A 21,320-nucleotide genomic window follows, 5' to 3' on the forward strand; every position below is an offset into this window, starting at 1 on the left:
TCTTTGGGCTTTAAATATTTCAGGAATGTGAGATAGCCACGTCAAGACTGAAATAATTTCAAGTAAACGGGCATGTAGCTTCATGGCAAATCCGTTGAAAATTCCTTATTAAAAATTTAAAAAATTATTACGGCAAGTGCAATATAAACGTCTTATATACAAAATATTTATTTCATTAATTTTTCTTGTCTACAAAATCAAAGCAGAACACAATATCAATTGAATACACCACCATCATCTTCATCATTATCACCCATATTGTGCAAGGAACAACAGAAATTAAAAATTTAAGCTGATAACATATGAAATATTACATCTGAGACGCCTCAAAAGTCTTAATGTCTTACAGTAGATAGTTGTGTTGGAAGTGTAAAAAAATTAAAAAAAAAAAAATAGAATACTTATTTATTTAAATACAATTTGTTATTCAAACTGTGATATATGTATATGTGTTATATAAAGGCAATATTCATGAGCATTACATGCAAACGTAAATGCCTGTTAGTAGCTGTTGTGATTTGTTCTATTTTTTTTTTCATTTGGATATTTTATAGGAAATATGGTGTTGTGTTGTGAGGTGGTATAACACGATCTGTTTCGGGGACGGCAACAAATATTTTCGTTGTGCGATCCTTTGCTGTCTGGAAATTTAGCATTGCAGCAACATTACCACAACGATAGCAATAATTTGGTGCAGACCAAACGGTTACTAATTTACTATCGAACATATATTTTATGCCCTCGTTTACCAGTTGATGTGCACGGCAAATCAATTCCAAGTTGTTAATTTGCATAAAATCTTTGGTAACTAATTGTCCGAAAAGCCAACCGGCTCCTCGTGGACTCTGACCCCTAAAAAAGAACAAACATTTACATTATATTCTATGATATTTACATTACTTATATTTTTCATACCAGTAATCCATTTCTTCGGGATCGGACCAAACTAAATCACAGAATGCTCCCTTATAAGGGATCTCACCATTCCGATCAATGGTCCGGATTTGATCTAAAGTAATAATCTCAGGACTCAAGCCACCATGTACGCACAGAACTTCTTCGTCAATAATCTGTGGGGAAAAATTAACGCAATTAAATAAGAGTAAAGGTTGTCTTATTCAACCATTCAATAATTTACAAATATTGCCCAAGAACTATTAGAATTCTATCCTACCAACTAGGCAACAAGTAAATACAGGGTGAGATAAAAAAACTGCAACAAAGTCAAACGCCATGGTTTTTACATTTTTTTAATTTAATTGAATGCGAGCAAAAAAGTCGGAAATAGCATCAAATTTTAGAATAAGTTTAGATTTGTTCGAATTGGCCACCTTTGGCATTAATTATGGCCTTCAAACGGCCAATGAAACCGTCACACGCTGCCCAAATGTTGCTCTGCGGTATTTTGGCCCATTCCTCGCGAAGGTGATCGACACTTGGGTATTTTTTAATGCCAACCTTGCTTTTAAAAAAAACTCCGGGCACATTACTCCAACGGATTGGTAGCCGGAGTTTTTGGTGGCCATTGTGCGCTGGAAATGAAGCGAGAAACCTCATTTTGTAAACATTCTTGGGTGGCGCGTGCTAAGTGAGATGGTGTGGGTCCTGTTGGAATGTCCAAGGTCTGCGGCCAAAATGTTTGCAGGTCCACGGCTTTAATACCCCCTCCAGAATATTTTCGCGATAATATTCGACGTTTATTCTGCTGCCACGGTCGATTAATACTAGCGGAGAGCGACCATCGGCTGTTATGGCGGAACACACCATCACATTGGTCGGCGCATGAGTTCTGGTGGCCAACCGAAGGTGAACATATTCAGCTGACTCCTTTGACATATTCAGCTGACTTCGTTTTGTTTGTTTACAAACTGCTGGACAACGAATGTTTTTCATCGGAGAAAACCAAATTCAATGGCTTTACTCCGAGTTCATTTTTCAATATTTGCCGAATGGAGTATTGCGATATTTTCAACTCACGATCCGTTTTTCGGCCACTGCGAAGCGGGTTTCGTCAAGTCGCTTTTTTACTTTTCGAACCATTTTTGCTGATGTTGCTGTTTTCTTCCGTCCACTACCTTGACGTCCGCCTACGATACCAGTATCACGGTAACGAGCGATGGTATGAGACACAAAAGATTTATTCACATTTAAATGCTGGAGTGCTCTAACGATGGCCACTTGTGGTTTTCCAGCCAAATATAACGATATCACGCTTGACCACTGGAATAATTTTAAAAGTGGCTTTGACGAGTGGCTTTGAAATGACACCAGTCTGGAGATGGTTGCAATTTTCTCATCTCACCCTGTCTAACACCACATGAAGCATAAAACACACATTCATCCGGAAAACAGAAAGAAAGTCCTACATTACGTTTAGTAGAATGAAACTTTACACTGATTATAATGCTTACGGCTGACGTCAAAAAGCACAAAAATAAAATTAATTTTTTTTAATCTCTAAATATTTACTTTATATCGAATGTTCACTTTTCTGAACATTAAAATGTTGATAAGTGGCTAAAAACTTATAAGGTGTATTAAACCAATTCTCCTTCAATGGCGTAGTTATTTCCCACCCATATGAAAGCTTTCAAATATGGCTCGTTACAATATAGTAGCAATAGAGTCAACAGTCCTAGATGTCGCGTCTTCGGATGTTAACAGTTCATAAAATAGTTTCCGTTTAAATGCATTCTAGAATGTCTTTCGTGACTTGGCAAAAATATTTAATAGATCTCTATTACTCATTCTTTCTATCTGCAATATTATCTAAAAACTTCGATACCCGGATAAACATAATGTCAACCCCAGATGTATAAATATCAAAAATATTTACTCACAGCAGCTATTGCCAGTAAATCGAACACTTTGCAACAATATTTCCAAGCATTTGCATTGCCATACTTGCTGAAACATTCATCATAGAAACCATATACTTTTGTTATCTGGCGAGATTCATGGTTTCCTCGAAGTAGTGTTATGCGATCAGGATAACGGGCCTGCAAATATATAAAATGTATGCCATTTTATAGAGCAAATTCCATATTTTGTTTAAACATACCTTCAGCGTTAGCAGACGTGTCAGTGTTTCAAGACTATAATATCCTCGATCAACAAAATCTCCCATAAATATGTAGCTTGTGTTCGGTACAGCGCCGCCAATTGAGAATAATTCTTCCAAATCATAGAACTGCAAGTAAAATATTACAAATGAATACGCCCATATTACTAATTTAATCTTTACCAGCATACCTGACCGTGAATATCTCCACATACTGTCACTGGTGTACTGACAGGTTGTATATTTGATTCTTCCAAGAGTATTTCACACACAATATCACAAAGCTTCTTTAAATCATTTTCCGGTAAGTACCGACAATCTTTTACTATTTCAATCCATCTGTCTAAATCGGTCATGATCCTGTTTGTTCCTTCCTTTTATTGTCGTTTATTAGCAAAATATCGCAAAAAAAATGCGTTCTCAATCACCTACTGCTGCTTCTTCTTATTCATGAGCAAGTAAATACACATTGATTACACATTACAAATAGGGTTTACAGGGCATGTTTAGTAAACGCGTAAACGGGATATTTTGGTGCAATTTTTTCAATTAAAACACTGGGGCTATAGTGCTTGGTATTATTATAAATGAACTGAGGTAACTTCTTTCGAGCTGTGCACCACGACAAACATAACAAATTTAGTTCACAAATTTATAAATACCACTACTAACATACTATTTTGATTAGCAAATCACGATTTGCTAGCCATTGAAATAGTAGCGTAATATCCAACTACTAACGTAAATGTATTCACTAATTTCTAAAATATATTCCATCTGGTCCTTGCAAAACTGTGGGTTGTTTACATTCTATGCTATCAATTCAATGTGAGTTGCAAAGCCTAAAAAGTGTTTATAGTGAAAAATTTATGTGTGTTGAAACATCAAATACTTTATTTTATTTAAAATATATTTAAAAGATTAAAAATTAATTTAACTTTATAATCATGAATTGTGAACTATGCTTGTGTCCTATACGAAGGACCAAATCATACAGCATATATGAAGAGTTTTTCGACGACAAAAATCGTTTAGTCGATGTAATTGAAAAATATTTACAAATGGAGGTGAGAGATATTGGTGGTTGATTGCTATATATTGATGATATTAATAGGATATGTGTTTGACATGATACTCATTGACCGTTTTTGTTGTTTTAAAGATAAGAGTAACTGGATACCAATCGGCTTTGCTATGCCAATCATGTTATACACATTTGGATGATTTCCACAAGTTTGCCTTGTTGATAAAGGAGAGGCAGGAATCATTGACAAATGTCAATATACCCGTAATAAAATTGGAAAGTTCCGATGAGGAAGAAGAAAATGAACAATCATATAATGGATATATACGAGACTCAGATGTTGTTGTGGAATTCCAAGCAGAGGGAGATGATCAAAGAAATGGTAGTAAAACTACCATGCAATTTGGCGACGATGAACTTTTAATTCCTAGCAGTGATTTTCAAAATAATTCCAACTACTCAGCATTTGAGCAAATGTCATGGCTATCAGGTGAAGATTCTAGGTGAGGATGAAGTTCTCCGTAATATCTTACAAAAAAAAAAAAAAATATTCCTCTTTTGACGTATTATTTTCCTTTCCAGATCGAGGACTTCTTCCAAGGCACCAGTACGCAAAACCCCCTACAAAACCCACAATCCAGAAGATCGTTCTCGTATAGTTGAAGCCGCAAATCGTGGAGATGATTGGTCAGCATTAGCTTCTAGGCTGGGTGTTAAATATAAAACTGCCTACACCTGGGTTTCAACCAGTCGCAAAGAGATGTTTCTCAAAAGTGGAAAAATGTCCTTTAACGAAGACGAAATAAAAACAATAATCCTTTGGATAGAAGAAAATCGTCGATTAACACTAAAGGAAATTGTTGCTAAAATCAAAACCCATTTTAATAAGGATGTTTGTGTCTATTTCGTTGAGTGTACTCTGGAAGGGCGACTTTATCATTATCAGCGATCTCAAGACTATCATCCGCATCTGGTGAACACCCTTGAAAATAAAACAAAACGTTCGGAATTTGTAAAAACTTTGGAGTATTATATGGATCAGAATAAGACCATAATTTGGTTGGGTGAAACAATTTTCAAAATGTTTTGTCGTCGAGCCAAAGGAAGGTTTAATACCAATTCTGCATTTTTTGCAACATGTGATCCCACATTGTATATGATGGGTGCTATAACACAAGATGGTGTAATCGGTCTTAAACGTAGTCGTGAACGTTTGCGACCTGAAGAAATTTTCAAAGATTGGATACAGTCTAGCAAATGTGATGTTACAAAATTAGTTATTGTATGCGATAATGATTATTGTTTCTCCGAACTAGATGAATACTTTAATAATTCCGACGTAACATTACTATTATTAAGTCCTTACTCTTACATGCTAAATCCATTGGAATTCATTTGGAATAGCATAAAAGTAAATGTTAAAAGTCAATCTCATATTTCCCTTTTTAACCCGAACGATGTTAGAGAACAGCGTTTAATATTCGCTGAGAAATGTATCGATGACCTATTGCCTTTAATTACAAAAGATGATTGTATCAAGGCTATAGAGAATGTTAAGAAATGTCATAACGATATACTGGACATGCAGGATATGTCAGTTTAATAGGTATATTGGTGATAAGAAGCATGCTTACACCTTTTTATTTGAGATATATGTATTAATGCAAAATATAGTATATAGAAAGATATATTTTTATGTTAAAAATATATAATTTATTGAGCGTATGCATATTTATGTTTTTAAACCTTAATTTTATTATAACATATTAATTTTAGCCATTCATAGAGAACTATATAAAATAAAAAAATACAATGTTAGTACAAATTATTTATTTAAATTTGAGATTTCTTTTTCAATTTAACAATAGTTTTTGGTGGAGAAGTTCATTAACCTGTGACAAACGACAGTCTCATTACAGAAATTGATTCAGAGATATATCTGATATTCATGCAAATAATCTATTACAGTTATGTATTTGTCATTAAAGAATAGTCCTGAGAAACAAAGTATAACCACAGATATTCTTTAAAAGACGATTCCTTAAATGGTTCCTTAAAATTCGTCTCGTCCTCGGTCTACTATTTGTGAAATCTTTATTTGATTGGACTTGTAAGAAGTTACTGTATAAATTCTACTGGGAAACGAACACTGGTAAAGATAACACAGTGTGTTATGTACTGTAAAGTGACAACAAATGAACTCTGCATTTTCTAAAACCACAAGAGTACACTACATACTACATACATTCAGGAAAGAACTTGAGTAGACTTTCCCATGGATTTATAAATAAGTAAACGAAGCCCATTGTAGGAGAGAAATAAATACTTTTTAAAAAGAAAATATTTGTTATTGACGAAAATAGTGCACAGTCTTTCGTTTTTACAAAATAGTACAAATTTCGGTTTCAAATGGCAAGTCGATAAATCGATTTCGAAAATCGACTTCATAAATTTATCAATGCAAAAACAGCTGTCATGGTCATCATTCGACTTTTTGTTTGGCTTATCAAAAATGCGATTGGTTCATTAGACGAAAGTCGAAATATACGTACCAATGATTCTCGATCGACGAATTTTCAATTTATTTTGTAAATACACGAGAGACGAGTTGTAAATAAAAGAATACATCATGGTTTGCCGTTTATGTTTGTCAGAGCCATCAAAAGAATCAACTGTAAATCTTTATAAAACTACAGATGATAATATTGTTACTGACATTGAAGTTCTCAATTTAATAGAGAAGTATTTGGAAATAGAGGTATGTTTGCTTGATCTCATGTACAACTGCAAGTGGAATATGAATATTAAAATATATAGTATTGATATTTTACAAGATTTTTTAAGAAATGAACACGCAGGCGCTTTATTTCATTAATCGGATAACAATATAAAATGTTCATAACCTATCATCAGACCTTCCAGACACATATTTTTAAAATAATTGGACCAAATGATTTTAAATTTGCCGGTCTTTGCCCGGGTCTTGAGATTTTCTCCTCTGGGGTATGTCCAACACTGGGCTTGAAATTTCCTCCTCTGGGTTATGTCCAACGCCGGCTTCGCGGGACAATAGTTTTTAAAGTAGACGGCCTTCGGCCGGGTGTTGAGATTTTCTCCTCTGGGTTATGTCGCACACCGGCTTTGCTGACCGAAAGATTTTAAAGTAGACGGCCTTTGGCCAGGGCTTGAGATTTTCTCCTCTGGGTTATGTCCAACACCGGCTTTGCAAACCAAAATTTTTTAAAGTAGCCAACCTTCGGCTACTTTCTGTTACTTTGTTGGTAACAATTTTGCCATTTTTCGGAAGTTTTAATATTCATAACATAGCACTTATGTTTTTTCATACACTAAGGTACCACAAGACGATGTTGTATCGACAATAATATGTACTGACTGCCATAACCACTTGATGGACTTCCACCTGTTTCGTCAGAATGTTCAAGAAAAGCAGAAAACATTGGATGTTGGCCGGAAACAGTTAGAAATAAATGAAGATCAACAAGTAGAATATAGTTTATTTCGAATTCTTGACGATGTCGCAGATACAGACAGAGGAAAAACAAATAAAATTTGGAATAATGAAGAGGAAGAGGATGGAGATTTTCTCATGGATATAATTAAAGACGAAGTTAATGAGGGCAATGAAGATACAATGGATTCATATCTGAAATGTGACGATGATAAGGATGAAAGTCGGGTTGAAAACGAACATAACGACTCCCTGAACGTGGCCAGTCATCATTCAACAGGTAAGTTCAAAAACTTTTTTGAATATTCTTCTAAAGATCAGTTGAAGACATAGCAGTATAGAAATTCAAAAGAAGTAGTGAAATAAAAATAAAAATATATCGCCATTATCAGCTCCATAAAATACCAACTACAAAAATAATGTGTAATTAATCCATATATTTTTTTTGTTTTAGAAATCGTTACCGGTAAAGCTGAAAAACTTAAGATGTTTACAAGCCGAACACAATTTGAAAGGTTAGTCAAAGAGCTAAAGAAAAATCCAGCACTTGATAATTATCGCAATGTCACGGACTCCGGCAATTTTAAAGATCGTTGGGAGGAACTTGCCATCGTTTTAAATAATCTGGGAACAGCAAAACGACTTGGTGATGGTTGGATCAAGGTAAAAAAAAAACAATCAAATATATTTTAAAGAAAAAATTATACAAACCTATTCTAAATTTATTCATAGGTTTGGCGGGATATGAAATTCAAGACAAAGAAAAAAGTATGTGCCATCAAAGCAGCCCGCGAAACTAAAGGGGTGCAGGTAAAAAAACTTACTGCTTTGGAACAAGAAGTAGCAGAGATGTTCAATTGGCTGTCAAAGAAACCAAATTCCAGCAAAAAATCTTCTTTATTTTGTCGAACGAATCTTCCCTCAAGGCGAGGGGTTTCTGCAAAGCCAACGAGTACACAATCAAATCAAACTGAAATAGCGGATGACCTCTCAGAAGAAGAGCCATTAACTAAGGAAAAAGACGAAAGGCCTATTGGCAATACAAAAGAACCGCATTCAAGTACTGCTCACATCAACGCCCCAGAAGATAACAATTTAAAATGTACCAAAGAAAAAATTGTCTTTAGACTAATGAAAGCTTTAGAAAGCAAAAAATCATTTAATTCGACAAAGCACAGCCAAGAAAGTAGTACTAAAGAGGAGACCAAACCAGCATCATGCAATTGCGGAAAAGCAGATGTGATATGGGAAATTTTCGAACTATTAAGTTCAGTGAAACGCAGCCTTTTGGAATTCAACAACTATCACAAGCAGCTATTGGAAATCGAAGAAAGAAAACTAACCTTATTACAGACAAAAAATGAAAGAGAAGAAGATATGCACAAAAGTGATGTCAAACTTAAAAATCTAGAAATTCTTATTAAAGAAAAACAATATCATGATTTATGTAAAACATAGAAATATAACATACTTTATCTGTAAATATTTTTCTCTACTTGACTAAATAAGCCACTCGTTCTAAGCCACTCGTTCGACAGCTGTTATAATTATTCCAGTGACAACTCATTATATTGTTTACAAGCGTACAAAAGCATCAGAAAAAAAGTTATTCGTGATAGAATTCAAGCGTGATAGTGTGATTTCTTTATATTTGGCTGGAAAAACACAAGTGGCACTCAAGCATTTAAATGTGAATAAGTCTTTTGTGTCTCGTACAATCGCTCGTTACCGTGATACTGGTAGCGAAGCCCGACGTCAAGGAAGTGGACGAAAAAAAAAAACAAAAACATCAACAGAAATGGTTTAAAAAGTTAAGAAGCGACTTGATCGAAACCCAGCGACCGAAAATGGCTCGTGAGCTGAACATAACGCAATATTCCATTCGGCAAATATGGAAAAATGAGCTCGGGGTAAAGCCATTGAAATTCCAAAAAGTGCAAGAACCGTGGCATCATAATTATATTATCGCGAAAATATTCTGGAGGGTGTATTAAAGCCTAGGGCACGCAGACCTTGGACATTCCAACAAGACCAGCACGCGCCACCCAAGAATGTTTAGAAAATGAGGTTCCTCGCTTCATTTCCAGCGCACAATGGCCACCAAAAACTCCGGATTCCAATCCGTTGGACTATTGTGTCTGGAGTTTTTTTGAAAGCAAGGTTGGCATTAAAAAATACCAAAGTGTCACCTCAAGCGAGCGCTTCGCCAGGAATGGGCCAAATTCCGCAGAGCAACATTCGGGCAGCGCGTGACTTTTTCATTTGCCGTTTGAAGGCCATAATTCGTGCCAAAAGTGACCAATTCGAACAAATCTAAACTTATTCTAAAAGTTGATGCTTTTTCCGACATTCTTTGCTTTCATTCAATAAAATTTTGAAAAAAAAATTACAGATTATAGCGTTTGACTTTGTTGCAGTTTTTTTATAGCTTGCGGGGCTTTGGTCGGGGCATAAAATAAAATTTCCTCCTCTGGGTTATGTTCGCTGACCAAAAGTTTTTAAAGTAACCGGCCTTCGGTCGGGGTTTGAAATATTTTACTCTGAGTTATGTCTAACACCGGCTTCGCGGACCCAAAGTTTTTAAAGTAGACGGCCTTCTTATATATCTGCATCTTCGATCGAATAAATCGAAACAAAAGCGCCACAAGATAATCCAAGATATTAAAAATAACAAAATGCCTGAAACTTTTGAATCTTAAAAGTCATAAGAACATAGCTTAAATCGGTGCTACGAATTTTTAGAAGTATCAATAGCTCCTTCTCCAAGTGTCCGCATATTGGTAGGCCAGCAGTTGTGGCTCCTTAGTTGAATATGGCAAGCCCAGTACCAAATGACACATCATATGCTGTTACCACTGCACAGTGATTGAAAATGTCAGTAAGAAGAAAATATACATATCTTACGACGTTCTGATGAGAAGAATTTTTTAATTTGTGATTATTGCTAAAAAATACAGGGAATTTTTAGTTGAAAATGGTTTGTCGATTATGTCTAAAAGACGTGCCTGATGAATCAGTTATAAAACTATATCATGACATCAATTCTTCGGCAGAATCAATAGAAATGGTGAAGCTGATAGAAAAGTACCTGGAAATTGAGGTTGGTAGAACATTGTAGTTGTTGTAACCAATTATGTTTATTGGTATTAAAATGCGCAATGTTTAATATACAATTGATTTATATTTGATTAGGTTAGAGATGATGATGTATTCTCAACCACTATATGTCAGGATTGTCATGATCATTTAGATGATTTTCATAAGTTTTGTAAGGATGTTGCCGAAAAACAGTCTATACTTCGCAATGAGTTTCTTGAGGTGCAACTTAAAGTGGAGTCTCATTGTGACGATAGCCAAGATCCTCAAATGAAGGAAGATAAGAAGATCTTGGATAGTCAAGTTCAAAATGTCGATGTTTGTGATTCCAAGGAAATTGAGCAGGCCATGTTTGAATGTCCCATTGATTTGCTAAAAAGTGAAGCGGACGATGATGAAAAGGAAGAACAAGAAGTGTTTGAAACGGATGTTCTTGATGATATGGATCTTAACAGGGAAGAAGAAGAAGATGTGTTTGCAGACAGCGTTGATAATGATCCGGTGGACATGAATACATCGGAAGGTGGGAGAAAATTTTTAACGAAATTTAAAAGTGAAATCATTATTTACCATCTATTCAATTGTTTTCAGATGACATGCCTTTGAGTAAACTGAAAGCTAAAAAGAAAAACACCACAGCCAGGCGAAAGCGGACAAGCACCAAACCCAAGGTAGATAAAGAAGTCAAAGAACCAAAGGAACGCAAAAAGAAAGGTGAACGAAAAAAGACTATGTCAGCCCAAGAAATTATAGCTACATCTATTGAATTAAAATGTGATATATGTCAAGTCAAAGTGAATACATGGCGTGAATTGAGACAACACTTTTTGTTGGCCCACACAAGAACACCCTATATAAAATGTTGTGACACTGTATACGAAAAGCAACGACCCCTGGTGGAACATTTGCTATGGCACAAAAATCCAGATTCATTCAAGTATGTTTTTCGTTTGCAAATTAATTGTCATGCGATTTTATTAATGTTGTTTTTTCGAATTATTTCAGATGTAAACTATGCAATGAAGTCTTTTCGAACTCAAGGGACTTAACATCTCACATAAGCAGCCAACATCCGGATAATGTCGATTTATTGGAGACATATGAATGTGAACATTGTTTTAAACATTTCCGCAACTATACGATATTCCAAAATCATTTACGCACCCACAGCAAGGATAAAGACATTGAATGTCAAATATGTAACAAAAGGTAAGCCCGTGTGTAAGTTATAAATATTTGTTATTAACTTTAACAAGGTAACAATCGTGATATCACGAAGGGACCAAATATAGTTATTGGTTTTGATGAAATAAAAAATTACTGATTTGGTATGCGAATTATAGATAGAAAGCCGACTAATTAATAATGTCAAATATACTTTAAACCTTCAATAGAGAAAGGATTTTTTAAAGGTATAGAAATAAATATTTATGTATTTTAAAGTAGAATGTATTTTAAAAAATGTTAATGGATATATGACAACTTACATGTCTTGTACAGTAGGAGATACTGTCTACTGAAATACTATAGAAAAAGTTTTTTTTCATAACAGTTAAACGTCTTCTACGGTTAGAGTAAATTCTTCCAGAGATTTTGGCTTTACGGGGAACTTCTATAGACGAAAAATCCCTAGGTCTTTAATAGATGTCTTGGAAAAAATACAATACCTTCTACAGCTCTTCTCTAGGCAGAAACATTTATGAAGGTCTTAAATGATTTGAAAATCTACATGTTATAATAACATCCTCAAATCTATTTCAGTTAGTTATCCTATGGACATTAAAGCCATTTTATATGCCACACCTATAGTTAGAGGACATCCCTCAAATCTTCTATGGATGGAAGACCTAAAAATTTTCTCCAAAAATTTTCCACAAATAGAAGACTTCTATAAATAGAAAAGGTATTTAAGGATTAGTTGGAAGTGGCCTTTCAAAAGTTTTAATAACTTTTCAAATTCTATAGATAAAATAAAACCCTTGCTGGCCCATAGATAGAATACCTTTTACTGGTGTTTCTTAGATTAAGACCTTCTGTTGCTCTATGTGTCTCGGGAATATATACAGTTTTCTGAGTTTCAAAAGGTTGAAATGTTTATATTGGCTATAATTGGATAAAGCAATACAGGACTATGGCATTTCTACTTTAGTCTGGATTTTTAAAGGAATTATAGAACAATATATATAATTATAGTTTTGAAGTAGCACTTCTAATTTGCCATGTTCGTAAATGTACGATAACCATGTATGTTTCTATCACAGTTTTTATATACTATGTCATCTTCTTTTATATGTATATATGTATGCAAGTTAAATATGAAGAAGAAATTAAAATTAAATCTCATGTGTATCACCACCACAGATTAGAAACCGAATACCAATTACGACGTCATATTGATTCCTTTCACAAAGACATGTCTATGCATATTTGTGACATTTGTGGTAAAAAATTCAAATGTAAAGATTCCTTTAAAAGACACTATCAGGTACATCAAGGTATCGTCGAGCCCGCTGTACAATGTTCAATATGCAAGTCATGGCTTAAAAATCAGCACAGTCTACGCATACATCGTTTCGTTCATGAGGAGCATCCCAATTCGTGCAATGTATGTGGAAAGTTGTTCAAGACACGGCACACATTACGCCGGCATATGAAATACTGGCACGAATTGGAGCGTAATTTGCATTGTACCTATTGTGATAAGGTCTTTCGACAGCAACGCAACTTGGAAGAACACATGGCCACGCATACGGGAGCCCAATTGTATACGTGTCCCCATTGCGGCAAGGAATCGAGATCCCGATCAAATATGTATGTTCACATTAAACGAGTTCACCCCAAAGAGTGGTGGCAATCGAAAGTGGAACGTTTGAATTTAGATCCGAATACTGAACATCCCGAAATAGAGAAATATCGTCAACAACAACATGATGTATTAAAAATGTATGATAATTTTTTATGTAAATAAACTCCAGTGTTTTTAAATATTGTTTAAAAAAAAATAAATATGACATTGTTTTACTCGTACGAAATAATGGTATAGTGTTAGGATCTTTTACGACATGATTTTACTTGATAGTGATATAAGATCTTGTTGTTTTCTATATTCTCTTGATACGAAATAAATCCAGATCATCAATTTTGTTTGCCATTTAATTGTTAATTACATTTCTGTCTTTCTACAAATTAATTTCACCTAGATGTTCAACGATAATTTATATCAACATATCTGTGATATTTGTGGTAAAAAATTCAAATCGAAGCCGGCTTTTCAGAAACACTACGATGAACATCAGGGTATTGTGGAACCAGCCGCCCAATGTTCCATATGCGGGGCATGGCTTAAAAATCGCTTCAACTTAAAAGTCCATTTAACCATACACGAGGATACGGAATTTTCTTGCGATATTTGTGGAAAATTACTTCAAACGAAAAAGAATTTGAGTCGCCACAAAAGATATTGGCATCGTTTGGAAAAAAATCTCAAGTGTAGTTATTGTGAAAAAATATTTCGTGAAAAACGCAATCTGGACGAGCACATGGCGACACATACGGAAACGCAACTTTATGCATGTCCCCATTGTGGCAAACAGTCACGTTCAAAATCGAACATGTATGTACATGTTAAACGTCAGCATCCCGAGGAATGGTTGAAATCGAAACAGGAGCGTTACAAAATAAAACCAAATTCCGATGACAAAGAACAAAAGACTGCCGTAGAAAAGGTGGGAGTAACGAACGCTGTCGAAACTCCGGTATAGAAAATAACTTTTCATTTTTAGCATTTAACTAATTTTTTTACTAAATGGACTAATTATAGTTGTAAGAATGTTAATTAATAAATACTAGTTTTTTACTTAATTTCATGTTGTGTTGTATTATTGCTACCAACATCAAATGGTAAAAAAATAACTCGTAGCTTCCCAATGCGGATTAATGTAACGCCTGTTGATAAGATACTGTAGGACACTGGTTTAGTATATACAAAATTCACAGTTGATATTTAAAAACACAATAATCCGGAATAAATTTCAAGATAAATAAATGAAATTTGGCATAGATGTTTATAGAATTCCTCAGATGTTTAAATATATAGCCGCCATAAGACGGTACCTCATATTTTGGAACATCTCTAGTTTAGTAAAAACTCTTCGATTTTTTCCGACATTATTTCCAGAGGTAGGTATTTTTACAGATTCTGGGAAAACTAGTTTTTTTCTTGAGGACGGACCTGGAAACACAGATTTTATAGATATCGATTGAATGCTTATGAAAATACCTGTCTAACAAGTGGCCCAATTTCTAACCAAATAAGCTGTAATTTGGAAAAAATTGGTCCATTTTTCGGTTTTTGTAAGGTTTGTTTTTCAACTTCAAATCGAATCAACCGATTGGAAATATTGCATATATATTAGGAGAAGTATGCAATATAGGTATTGCAACATATAACGTATCTTCAACCTTTAGAATAACTGATTTGGCCATGAATGAAATATTTTCATGGGGCAGCGAGGGGCTTATAGCCGTGATTTGGGATAAGTGGTTGGAATATGACTAATTATCTAGCCCGGTTGGTAAGCAGTCTATCTATCAATTTCATATTCGGTGAAAATAATTTAGACCACTGTAAGGACTAAGATATGGAACCTATTCAATAACTACATTTTTCTAAATATCTGTAAGTTTGCTTTCAACCTTTACACAGTTCTTAAGACGGACCATAGCAGTATGGTCCCTTTGTAGCCGGCCTTTGTAATTAGAGCCATTAAAGCTTGGTTGGTTTTACAAACACTGGAAATATACCAGTCACTTTTGAGACCCATAACTCGGGAAATATGGACTTCCCCAAGAACAAAAATGTTTTCAGTGGCCGGCATTTTTGCCCTGATTCCGGGAAACTATTTTTTCCTTGGGGACGGACCCGGGATCCCAGAATAAGGTTTAAGCACAAATTGTAGCATTTAAGAGTGTCAGCTATAATTTGACATCAATTTTTCCACTGTTTGCAGGTTTTATAAAAAATTTGGTTCCAAAAAAATCGATTTGACTATAACCGCTTTAAATAAACACATCATGTGACAACTTGTTGGATAGGTATTCTCATAAGCGATTGCTGGAGCTGGAAAACTATAGTTTTGTAAAAACTTTTTCTTGAGGTAGGCATTTTTACCCTGATTCCGGGAAACTATTTTTTTATGGGTACCGATATAGACAATATCGTCATCGAAAGCTTATTAAAATATCTAACCAATAAGTTGTCACATAATGGGGTAAGTGGCCACGGTTCGAAAGTTATAGTCAAATTGTTGGACCCGCGAAATGCAACTTTAAAAAACTATATATCGGGTAAGTGGATCCGCGTCTAGCCCGGGCCTTAAACACGGAATACCGGGTCAAAAATCTGTCGACCTGGGTCCGTCGCCCAAAAAGAAAATTGTTTCCCGGAATCAGGGTAAAAAATGTCTGCCTCTGGAAAAAAAAATTAGAAGAAATCGACGTTTTTTCTAAACTAGAGTTATTCCGGTGAATAAAATACTATCCGTTTGACTTAAGCTGGCCATAGACGAACGATTTGTTGGTGTGATTTGCAAATTTATTGCTGCGATTTATTGCATATCGTTTCTCCACACACGCTCGAACAAATCTGCTACAAATATGCTACGAAGCGGATGATGTTCATTTTGTGTTTGAACTTCGGTTTGTGCTTCTGTTTGAATTTTGTGGCAGAAAATTTTTTATTTAACAATTGGTTTTTTCTGTTGATAGGAAACTTAAAAAAACATGTGCGACGATGCAGCGGCTGATACAGCTGCGCTTTTAATTATATATACATGTTTCGACATGGAAAATAAAAAACAAAAAAAGAAAAAAACCCCAAAAAATGAAAAAGAAAATGGAGTGAAGAGTGGCTGCTCGAAAGAAAAAAGCAACCTCTTTCCATTTTGTTACGAGTTTTTCCCATGATTTTTGTTTTTCTAATTTGTCTTTATATTTTTCACTTTTTGTTTGCCAAATGGCATTTTCATTTTTTAACACATCAAAAAATTCTATCATAAAGTCTTTGCTTGCCATTTTTTGTATGCACTACACGACCTTTCGTTATAATGGTTGAAGAGCAACTGAAATGGCAAAATGGCTTAAAATTTGCGCAGTAGCCCACACACGTATGATTTGTTCGCAAACTACCCCACAGACGTAAAAACGCGACCACAAACCCAACAAATTGCTCGAATTTATCGTTCGTTTATGGCCAGCTTTACCTATTTCTCGGAACACGTAACAACACAAATATTTCGAAATCACAATTACAATTTTTCACCACTTTGATTAGCAAGAAAATAAAAAATGTATGTTCACGTTTGTTTTTATTCGAAATCAATTGTCGGAAAACGAACCAATCATGATTGATTTTGATTTTTCAAAGGGCTCTTTAGACTGAAAAATATCAAGTGACATAATAATCTATAGTTTACACAAGATTTATTTACATGGTGACGCAGTTATCTTGAAAAAAGAATGTCGCTCTCTTCTATTAAATATATGTTCTCCTTGGAAACACTTTACACCAAGAGTTTGAGCGAGCAAAAGTGGAACAACATCAAATTTGACATTACTTACCAGCAATAATACAAAGTTAACAAACAGCATTATTATTGCAAACAGCATTCTTATTGCAATTCATCATAAAATATGAAAACACACAACATTTGAACATATGGCATTACATTTCGAATTTTTTGACTCAGACATCTCCTTGCAACCAATGACTAAGTAATGGAACACGCCTAATATTAGCTAGAGAAAATCAATCAATCTGTTACCACTCTCAAGTGAATGTCATAAAAAGAAGAAAATATACACATCAGTAGACCATTAACTTTTTTCCTTTTTCCGGATAAAAGAAAACACTATTTGGAAAAATGGTTTGTCGATTGTGTCTAACAGATATTCCTCAGGAATCAGTTATAAAACTCTTCACGGACGTTCACGATGGAAAGGAGGAAGTTTTGGCGTTAATTGAAAAATATCTGGAGATTAAGGTTTGTTTTCCTAAAAGGAAAAGAATTTAATTACTACAATAATTGTGTTACAATTGGGGCAAAAGTCATTTATATTGTCGTGGGACCGGACCATGAACTAAGATTCCTTAAAACTATAGGTGTGTCTGGTTACCCTAAAATTTGTAACAATTGTTACAAATTGTTACTGGAAGTCGTCTGTTAACCCAAAAGTTCTGCAAAAGAGAGCGGTTGGAGAGAGAAATTTTGACAGTTCTTTCAGTGAGAGTTTGCAAATTCTTGCTGGAAAAATTTCTTCTTGCAATCACTTGCAACTCTTCTTCTTCTCATCCATCGACATTCAATCAGATGTTTTCTATTGTTTGTTTATTTATTTTTGTGCTTTCAATTTGAAAATTTTTTTTGGAATTAGCAAGACTAATAGTTTTTGGAGAAAAACTTTACAAAATGTGAAAAACGTAAATGTTAATATGTAATAAGAAAATAAAAGACTATTTCTAACATTTTTATTTAAAAAACTTGTAAAATTAGTATTGCTTCCTTTGTTTTAATTCTCCTTATGGGGGACAAATTGGTTTGTTTTGATTTGATCAGCTGATTAGTTGCAAGCTTCTGCAGGAATACCGTCTGTTTACTTTTCGCATTTTCCTTGCAAAAGAGAATAAAACTACCTTACTCTCTCAGAAAGAAGTTACTGGACAATTCCTGCAGGAAAAGTAACCAGACACACCTTATGAATTACCACTGCAGCTGGAATACGCAAAAGAGAGCCAATTTAATAATTCTAATTGGAATGACAGCTGTATTAGCTACTGTAGACCAGGCTATGAGTGGATGGAAAGAATACAAATAGACCCGAAGTTATTTTCTCTAAATTATTTCGGAAGGATATAGAAAAAATACAAATGGGGATATGGCACTGCAATGTCCAAACATTAAAAGTTTTAGATATCGACTTCCAATTACTTCCTCATACATACATCTCACATATTTATTATATTTATTTACATACATCTCATATATTTATTCTTCAAAATTCTTGATCGAATTAGAATTTGTTATACAAAATCATTAAAATAACTTTGCTTAACCAGCTACACTCCAAAGAAATTATTTGTATCGTGAATTGATTTATTTTAAAAATACTCATTATTATATATATTAATTTTTACCGAACTGATAATTTCCAATTTCTTTTTAAGATTCTTCAGGACGATGTCATATCAACGACAATTTGTCGGGATTGTCATGACCAATTGTCTGGTTTCAATCAATTCTGCAAAGATGTTAGCTCTAAACAGTCCAATCTACAAGATCAATATCTAGGAGTTCGACTGAAAACAGAGTGTCAAGATGATACAGACGATAGTTACTCAAATGATGCAATATTTGAACCATCCATTGATCTCGTTAAAACCGAGATGGATTTAGATGATGATGAAATTATCACTGGAGATGTTTTGAATGAAACGGAAATAGCAGAAGATGATAATGCTGACAATGATTACATGGATGATGATAGTATATCGGATGGTATGCATAAATAACTTTAGAATGGAAAATTATCTTATAAGAAATTATTATAAAACCAACTTGTTTATATTTTTTTCAGATGACATGCCACTGATAAATCTCAAATGTAAAAAGACCAAATCCAAAGCAAAAAATAAAACCAATAAAACTGACCCAAATAAAACAAAACAGTTCACAAGGGAAAAGAAACAAAAAAGTTATCTATCAGCTCAACAAATTATATCTGCATGCGTAGAGCTGAAATGTGACATCTGTCAAAATCCAGTTAATACCTGGAAAGAACTAAGAGAACATTATTTAATAGCTCACACAAGACGTCCATACATTAAATGTTGCAATAGTGTATTTGAAAAGCAAAGGCAATTGGCTGACCATTTGATTCGCCATAAAAATCCTGATAAATTTAGGTAGGATCACAAAAATGCCATGAGAAGGGATTAAGATATATATATTATTATTTACATGATTTTTTACAGATGTAAGCAGTGTGATGTGGTACTTAGTGATCTGAAAGAATTGGCAAATCATATTCAGACCAAACATCCAAACAATACTGAATCCTCAGCGACTGAATATCATGAATGTCCACATTGTTCCCGACAATTTCGTAGCTTTAAGGCATACACCAATCATTTGCATAAGCATAACGCAACTGAGGAAGGAGGTAAAAAGAGTCTGGGATGTCTTATATGCAGCAATAAAAAGTAAGTCCTTATATCAATTAAGTTTAAACCGGACAGAAGGTTTTCTCGTAAGGTTTAATTATTCTAAATTCTAAATCAGAAAATATACAAATAACCTGTTTATCTAAATCGATTTAAAGCAATTGTAAGAAACGAAATATTTTATAACCTTTGGGTTTGAATAGAATCAAGGCCGCTTTTTTGCAACCACGGCTTTGGTGCCTATTCTTGCCATTTAGTTTCGATTCGGTTTAGATAATCGGGACAAACCAATTAAAACCGTTCCAGTATACGTTAAATTTTAACTTAATTTGAAATGTTTCATAATATTTACATCTATTTTTCTTCCAAACAGTTTCGAAAATGAACAAGCATTGCGACAACACATTGACACCGAACACAAAGATATTTACTATCACATTTGTGAGATTTGCGGTAAAACATTCAAAGCTAAAGAATCGTTTAAGAAACACTACGAAACGCACAAGGGAATTGTTGAACCCCCCGTTCAGTGTACCATATGTCACAAATTTTACAAGAACTATGATAGTTTGCGCCTACATCGTATGCGGCACGAAGAACGTCCGCGTTCATGTGAGATATGTGGACGTAATTTTACAACACAACGTACCTGGAAGAAACACGTACAGTATTGGCATGAAATGGAGAAAAATCTGCCGTGTACGCTATGCGATAAGGTGTTTCGTGAGAAACGGAACTTAGATGAACACATGGCCACACACACCGGTGCCCTGTTGTATGCCTGTCCACACTGTGGCAAAGAATCACGTTCGCGTGCCAATATGTATGCCCATGTTAAACGTCAACATCCCGAAGAGTGGTGGCGCAAGAAAATGGAACGTTTCAATTTAGATCCAGATACATTAAAACCTAAAACATTGCCGCAGGATGGACAGTAGTGAAATTCAGTATTTTTTTTAGAAGTTCCATTGCTTTTCATTCCCAACAATATTTTGTTGAATGCTAGAAATAATCATCATCATCAGAGTTAAAATAATAAAATTTATTTATTTAACATTTTGTATTTAGTTTCTTTCAGATTAGGAATAAACTAAACCAATTGGGGGCAATTTAAAGAAAAACATGAGCGAAATATCACCGGCCATTGCAACGTGGATCCATGACTTCTAAATGCTTACTGTAGGCTCTGCCAAAATGAGTAAGAAATTGAGATGGTCGAACATTTGCCCTGCCACTGTCCAACTTACATCAATTTGAAACACAGGCTTGTGGGAGGACAAATAACACACGACCTGTCTTCATTCTCTAACGCCGAGCCAACAGATTTCTTTATCTAGCCAGAAGATTTAAGTGGCTTAAAACGACACGATGGATTTTCTCCTCCCTCTTTCTCACATTTAGAATGAATACAGGGTGAGATGAAAAAACTGCAACCAACTTCAGCCTGCTGTCA

General features: G+C 34.5%; 5 protein-coding genes across 6 annotated transcripts; 4 read left to right on the forward strand and 1 right to left on the reverse strand.

Moving 5' to 3' along the window:
• Window positions 1-144: 144 nt before the first annotated feature.
• Window positions 145-3,533, reverse strand: LOC101900920 (serine/threonine-protein phosphatase 6 catalytic subunit). Its single transcript, XM_005188239.4, has 5 exons — window positions 3,253-3,533; window positions 3,062-3,190; window positions 2,841-2,999; window positions 916-1,070; window positions 145-852 (listed from the first exon to the last, which is right to left on the reverse strand). Exons 1-5 carry the CDS (start codon window positions 3,415-3,417, stop codon window positions 549-551), a joined length of 912 nt encoding a protein of 303 aa, XP_005188296.1. The 5' UTR covers window positions 3,418-3,533; the 3' UTR covers window positions 145-548.
• Window positions 3,534-3,735: 202 nt separating this feature from the next.
• LOC101889144 (uncharacterized) lies at window positions 3,736-6,012 on the forward strand. Its single transcript, XM_005188257.4, has 3 exons — window positions 3,736-4,128; window positions 4,224-4,588; window positions 4,668-6,012. The coding sequence occupies exons 1-3, from the start codon at window positions 4,009-4,011 to the stop codon at window positions 5,686-5,688; spliced, it is 1,506 nt and encodes a 501-aa protein (XP_005188314.1). The 5' UTR covers window positions 3,736-4,008; the 3' UTR covers window positions 5,689-6,012.
• A 320-nt stretch (window positions 6,013-6,332) lies between these two features.
• Window positions 6,333-14,511, forward strand: LOC101888962 (uncharacterized). The gene is made up of 10 exons (XM_059120828.1): window positions 6,333-6,843; window positions 7,438-7,834; window positions 8,009-8,217; window positions 8,287-9,001; window positions 10,554-10,654; window positions 10,747-11,173; window positions 11,242-11,587; window positions 11,656-11,859; window positions 13,012-13,582; window positions 13,851-14,511. The coding sequence occupies exons 1-10, from the start codon at window positions 6,715-6,717 to the stop codon at window positions 14,409-14,411; spliced, it is 3,660 nt and encodes a 1,219-aa protein (XP_058976811.1). The 5' UTR covers window positions 6,333-6,714; the 3' UTR covers window positions 14,412-14,511.
• On the forward strand, window positions 10,421-13,656 carry LOC101888785 (transcription factor grauzone). Its single transcript, XM_011296173.3, has 5 exons — window positions 10,421-10,654; window positions 10,747-11,173; window positions 11,242-11,587; window positions 11,656-11,859; window positions 13,012-13,656. Exons 1-5 carry the CDS (start codon window positions 10,529-10,531, stop codon window positions 13,616-13,618), a joined length of 1,710 nt encoding a protein of 569 aa, XP_011294475.1. The 5' UTR covers window positions 10,421-10,528; the 3' UTR covers window positions 13,619-13,656.
• Window positions 14,512-17,478: 2,967 nt separating the features above from the next.
• Window positions 17,479-20,921, forward strand: LOC101888608 (zinc finger protein 888). Of its 2 annotated transcripts, none has more exons than XM_005188254.4 (5): window positions 17,479-17,690; window positions 18,872-19,202; window positions 19,282-19,609; window positions 19,679-19,906; window positions 20,241-20,921. In XM_005188254.4, the coding sequence occupies exons 1-5, from the start codon at window positions 17,571-17,573 to the stop codon at window positions 20,803-20,805; spliced, it is 1,572 nt and encodes a 523-aa protein (XP_005188311.1). In that variant the 5' UTR covers window positions 17,479-17,570; the 3' UTR covers window positions 20,806-20,921. The 2 variants fall into 2 exon arrangements, with proteins under 2 accessions (XP_005188311.1, XP_058976914.1); XM_059120931.1 differs by lacking the exon at window positions 17,479-17,690 and adding an exon at window positions 17,790-18,610.
• The last annotated feature ends 399 nt before the right edge of the window (window positions 20,922-21,320 follow it).

The sequence above is a fragment of the Musca domestica genome, unplaced genomic scaffold (assembly GCF_030504385.1).
Source record: "Musca domestica strain aabys unplaced genomic scaffold, Musca_domestica.polishedcontigs.V.1.1 18, whole genome shotgun sequence".
Taxonomy (NCBI): domain Eukaryota; kingdom Metazoa; phylum Arthropoda; class Insecta; order Diptera; family Muscidae; genus Musca; species Musca domestica.

Coding starts and splice junctions, on each gene's coding strand:
- LOC101900920 (XM_005188239.4), bottom strand. CDS start 3,417: ATGACCGATTTAGACAGATGGATTGAAATAGTAAAAGATTGTCGGTAC. Junction 3,191..3,252: donor GTGGAGATATTCACGGTCAG/GTATGCTGGTAA, acceptor TTTTACTTGCAG/TTCTATGATTTGGAAGAATT. Junction 853..915: donor CCCGAAGAAATGGATTACTG/GTATGAAAAATA, acceptor GTTCTTTTTTAG/GGGTCAGAGTCCACGAGGAG.
- LOC101889144 (XM_005188257.4), top strand. CDS start 4,009: ATGAATTGTGAACTATGCTTGTGTCCTATACGAAGGACCAAATCATAC. Junction 4,129..4,223: donor AAAAATATTTACAAATGGAG/GTGAGAGATATT, acceptor GTTGTTTTAAAG/ATAAGAGTAACTGGATACCA. Junction 4,589..4,667: donor CTATCAGGTGAAGATTCTAG/GTGAGGATGAAG, acceptor TTTCCTTTCCAG/ATCGAGGACTTCTTCCAAGG.
- LOC101888962 (XM_059120828.1), top strand. CDS start 6,715: ATGGTTTGCCGTTTATGTTTGTCAGAGCCATCAAAAGAATCAACTGTA. Junction 8,218..8,286: donor TTGGTGATGGTTGGATCAAG/GTAAAAAAAAAA, acceptor ATTTATTCATAG/GTTTGGCGGGATATGAAATT. Junction 9,002..10,553: donor AAAACAATATCATGATTTAT/GTAAAACATAGA, acceptor TATGTCTAAAAG/ACGTGCCTGATGAATCAGTT.
- LOC101888785 (XM_011296173.3), top strand. CDS start 10,529: ATGGTTTGTCGATTATGTCTAAAAGACGTGCCTGATGAATCAGTTATA. Junction 11,588..11,655: donor AAAAATCCAGATTCATTCAA/GTATGTTTTTCG, acceptor GAATTATTTCAG/ATGTAAACTATGCAATGAAG. Junction 11,860..13,011: donor TGTCAAATATGTAACAAAAG/GTAAGCCCGTGT, acceptor TCACCACCACAG/ATTAGAAACCGAATACCAAT.
- LOC101888608 (XM_005188254.4), top strand. CDS start 17,571: ATGGTTTGTCGATTGTGTCTAACAGATATTCCTCAGGAATCAGTTATA. Junction 19,203..19,281: donor TGATGATAGTATATCGGATG/GTATGCATAAAT, acceptor TATTTTTTTCAG/ATGACATGCCACTGATAAAT. Junction 19,907..20,240: donor CTTATATGCAGCAATAAAAA/GTAAGTCCTTAT, acceptor TCTTCCAAACAG/TTTCGAAAATGAACAAGCAT.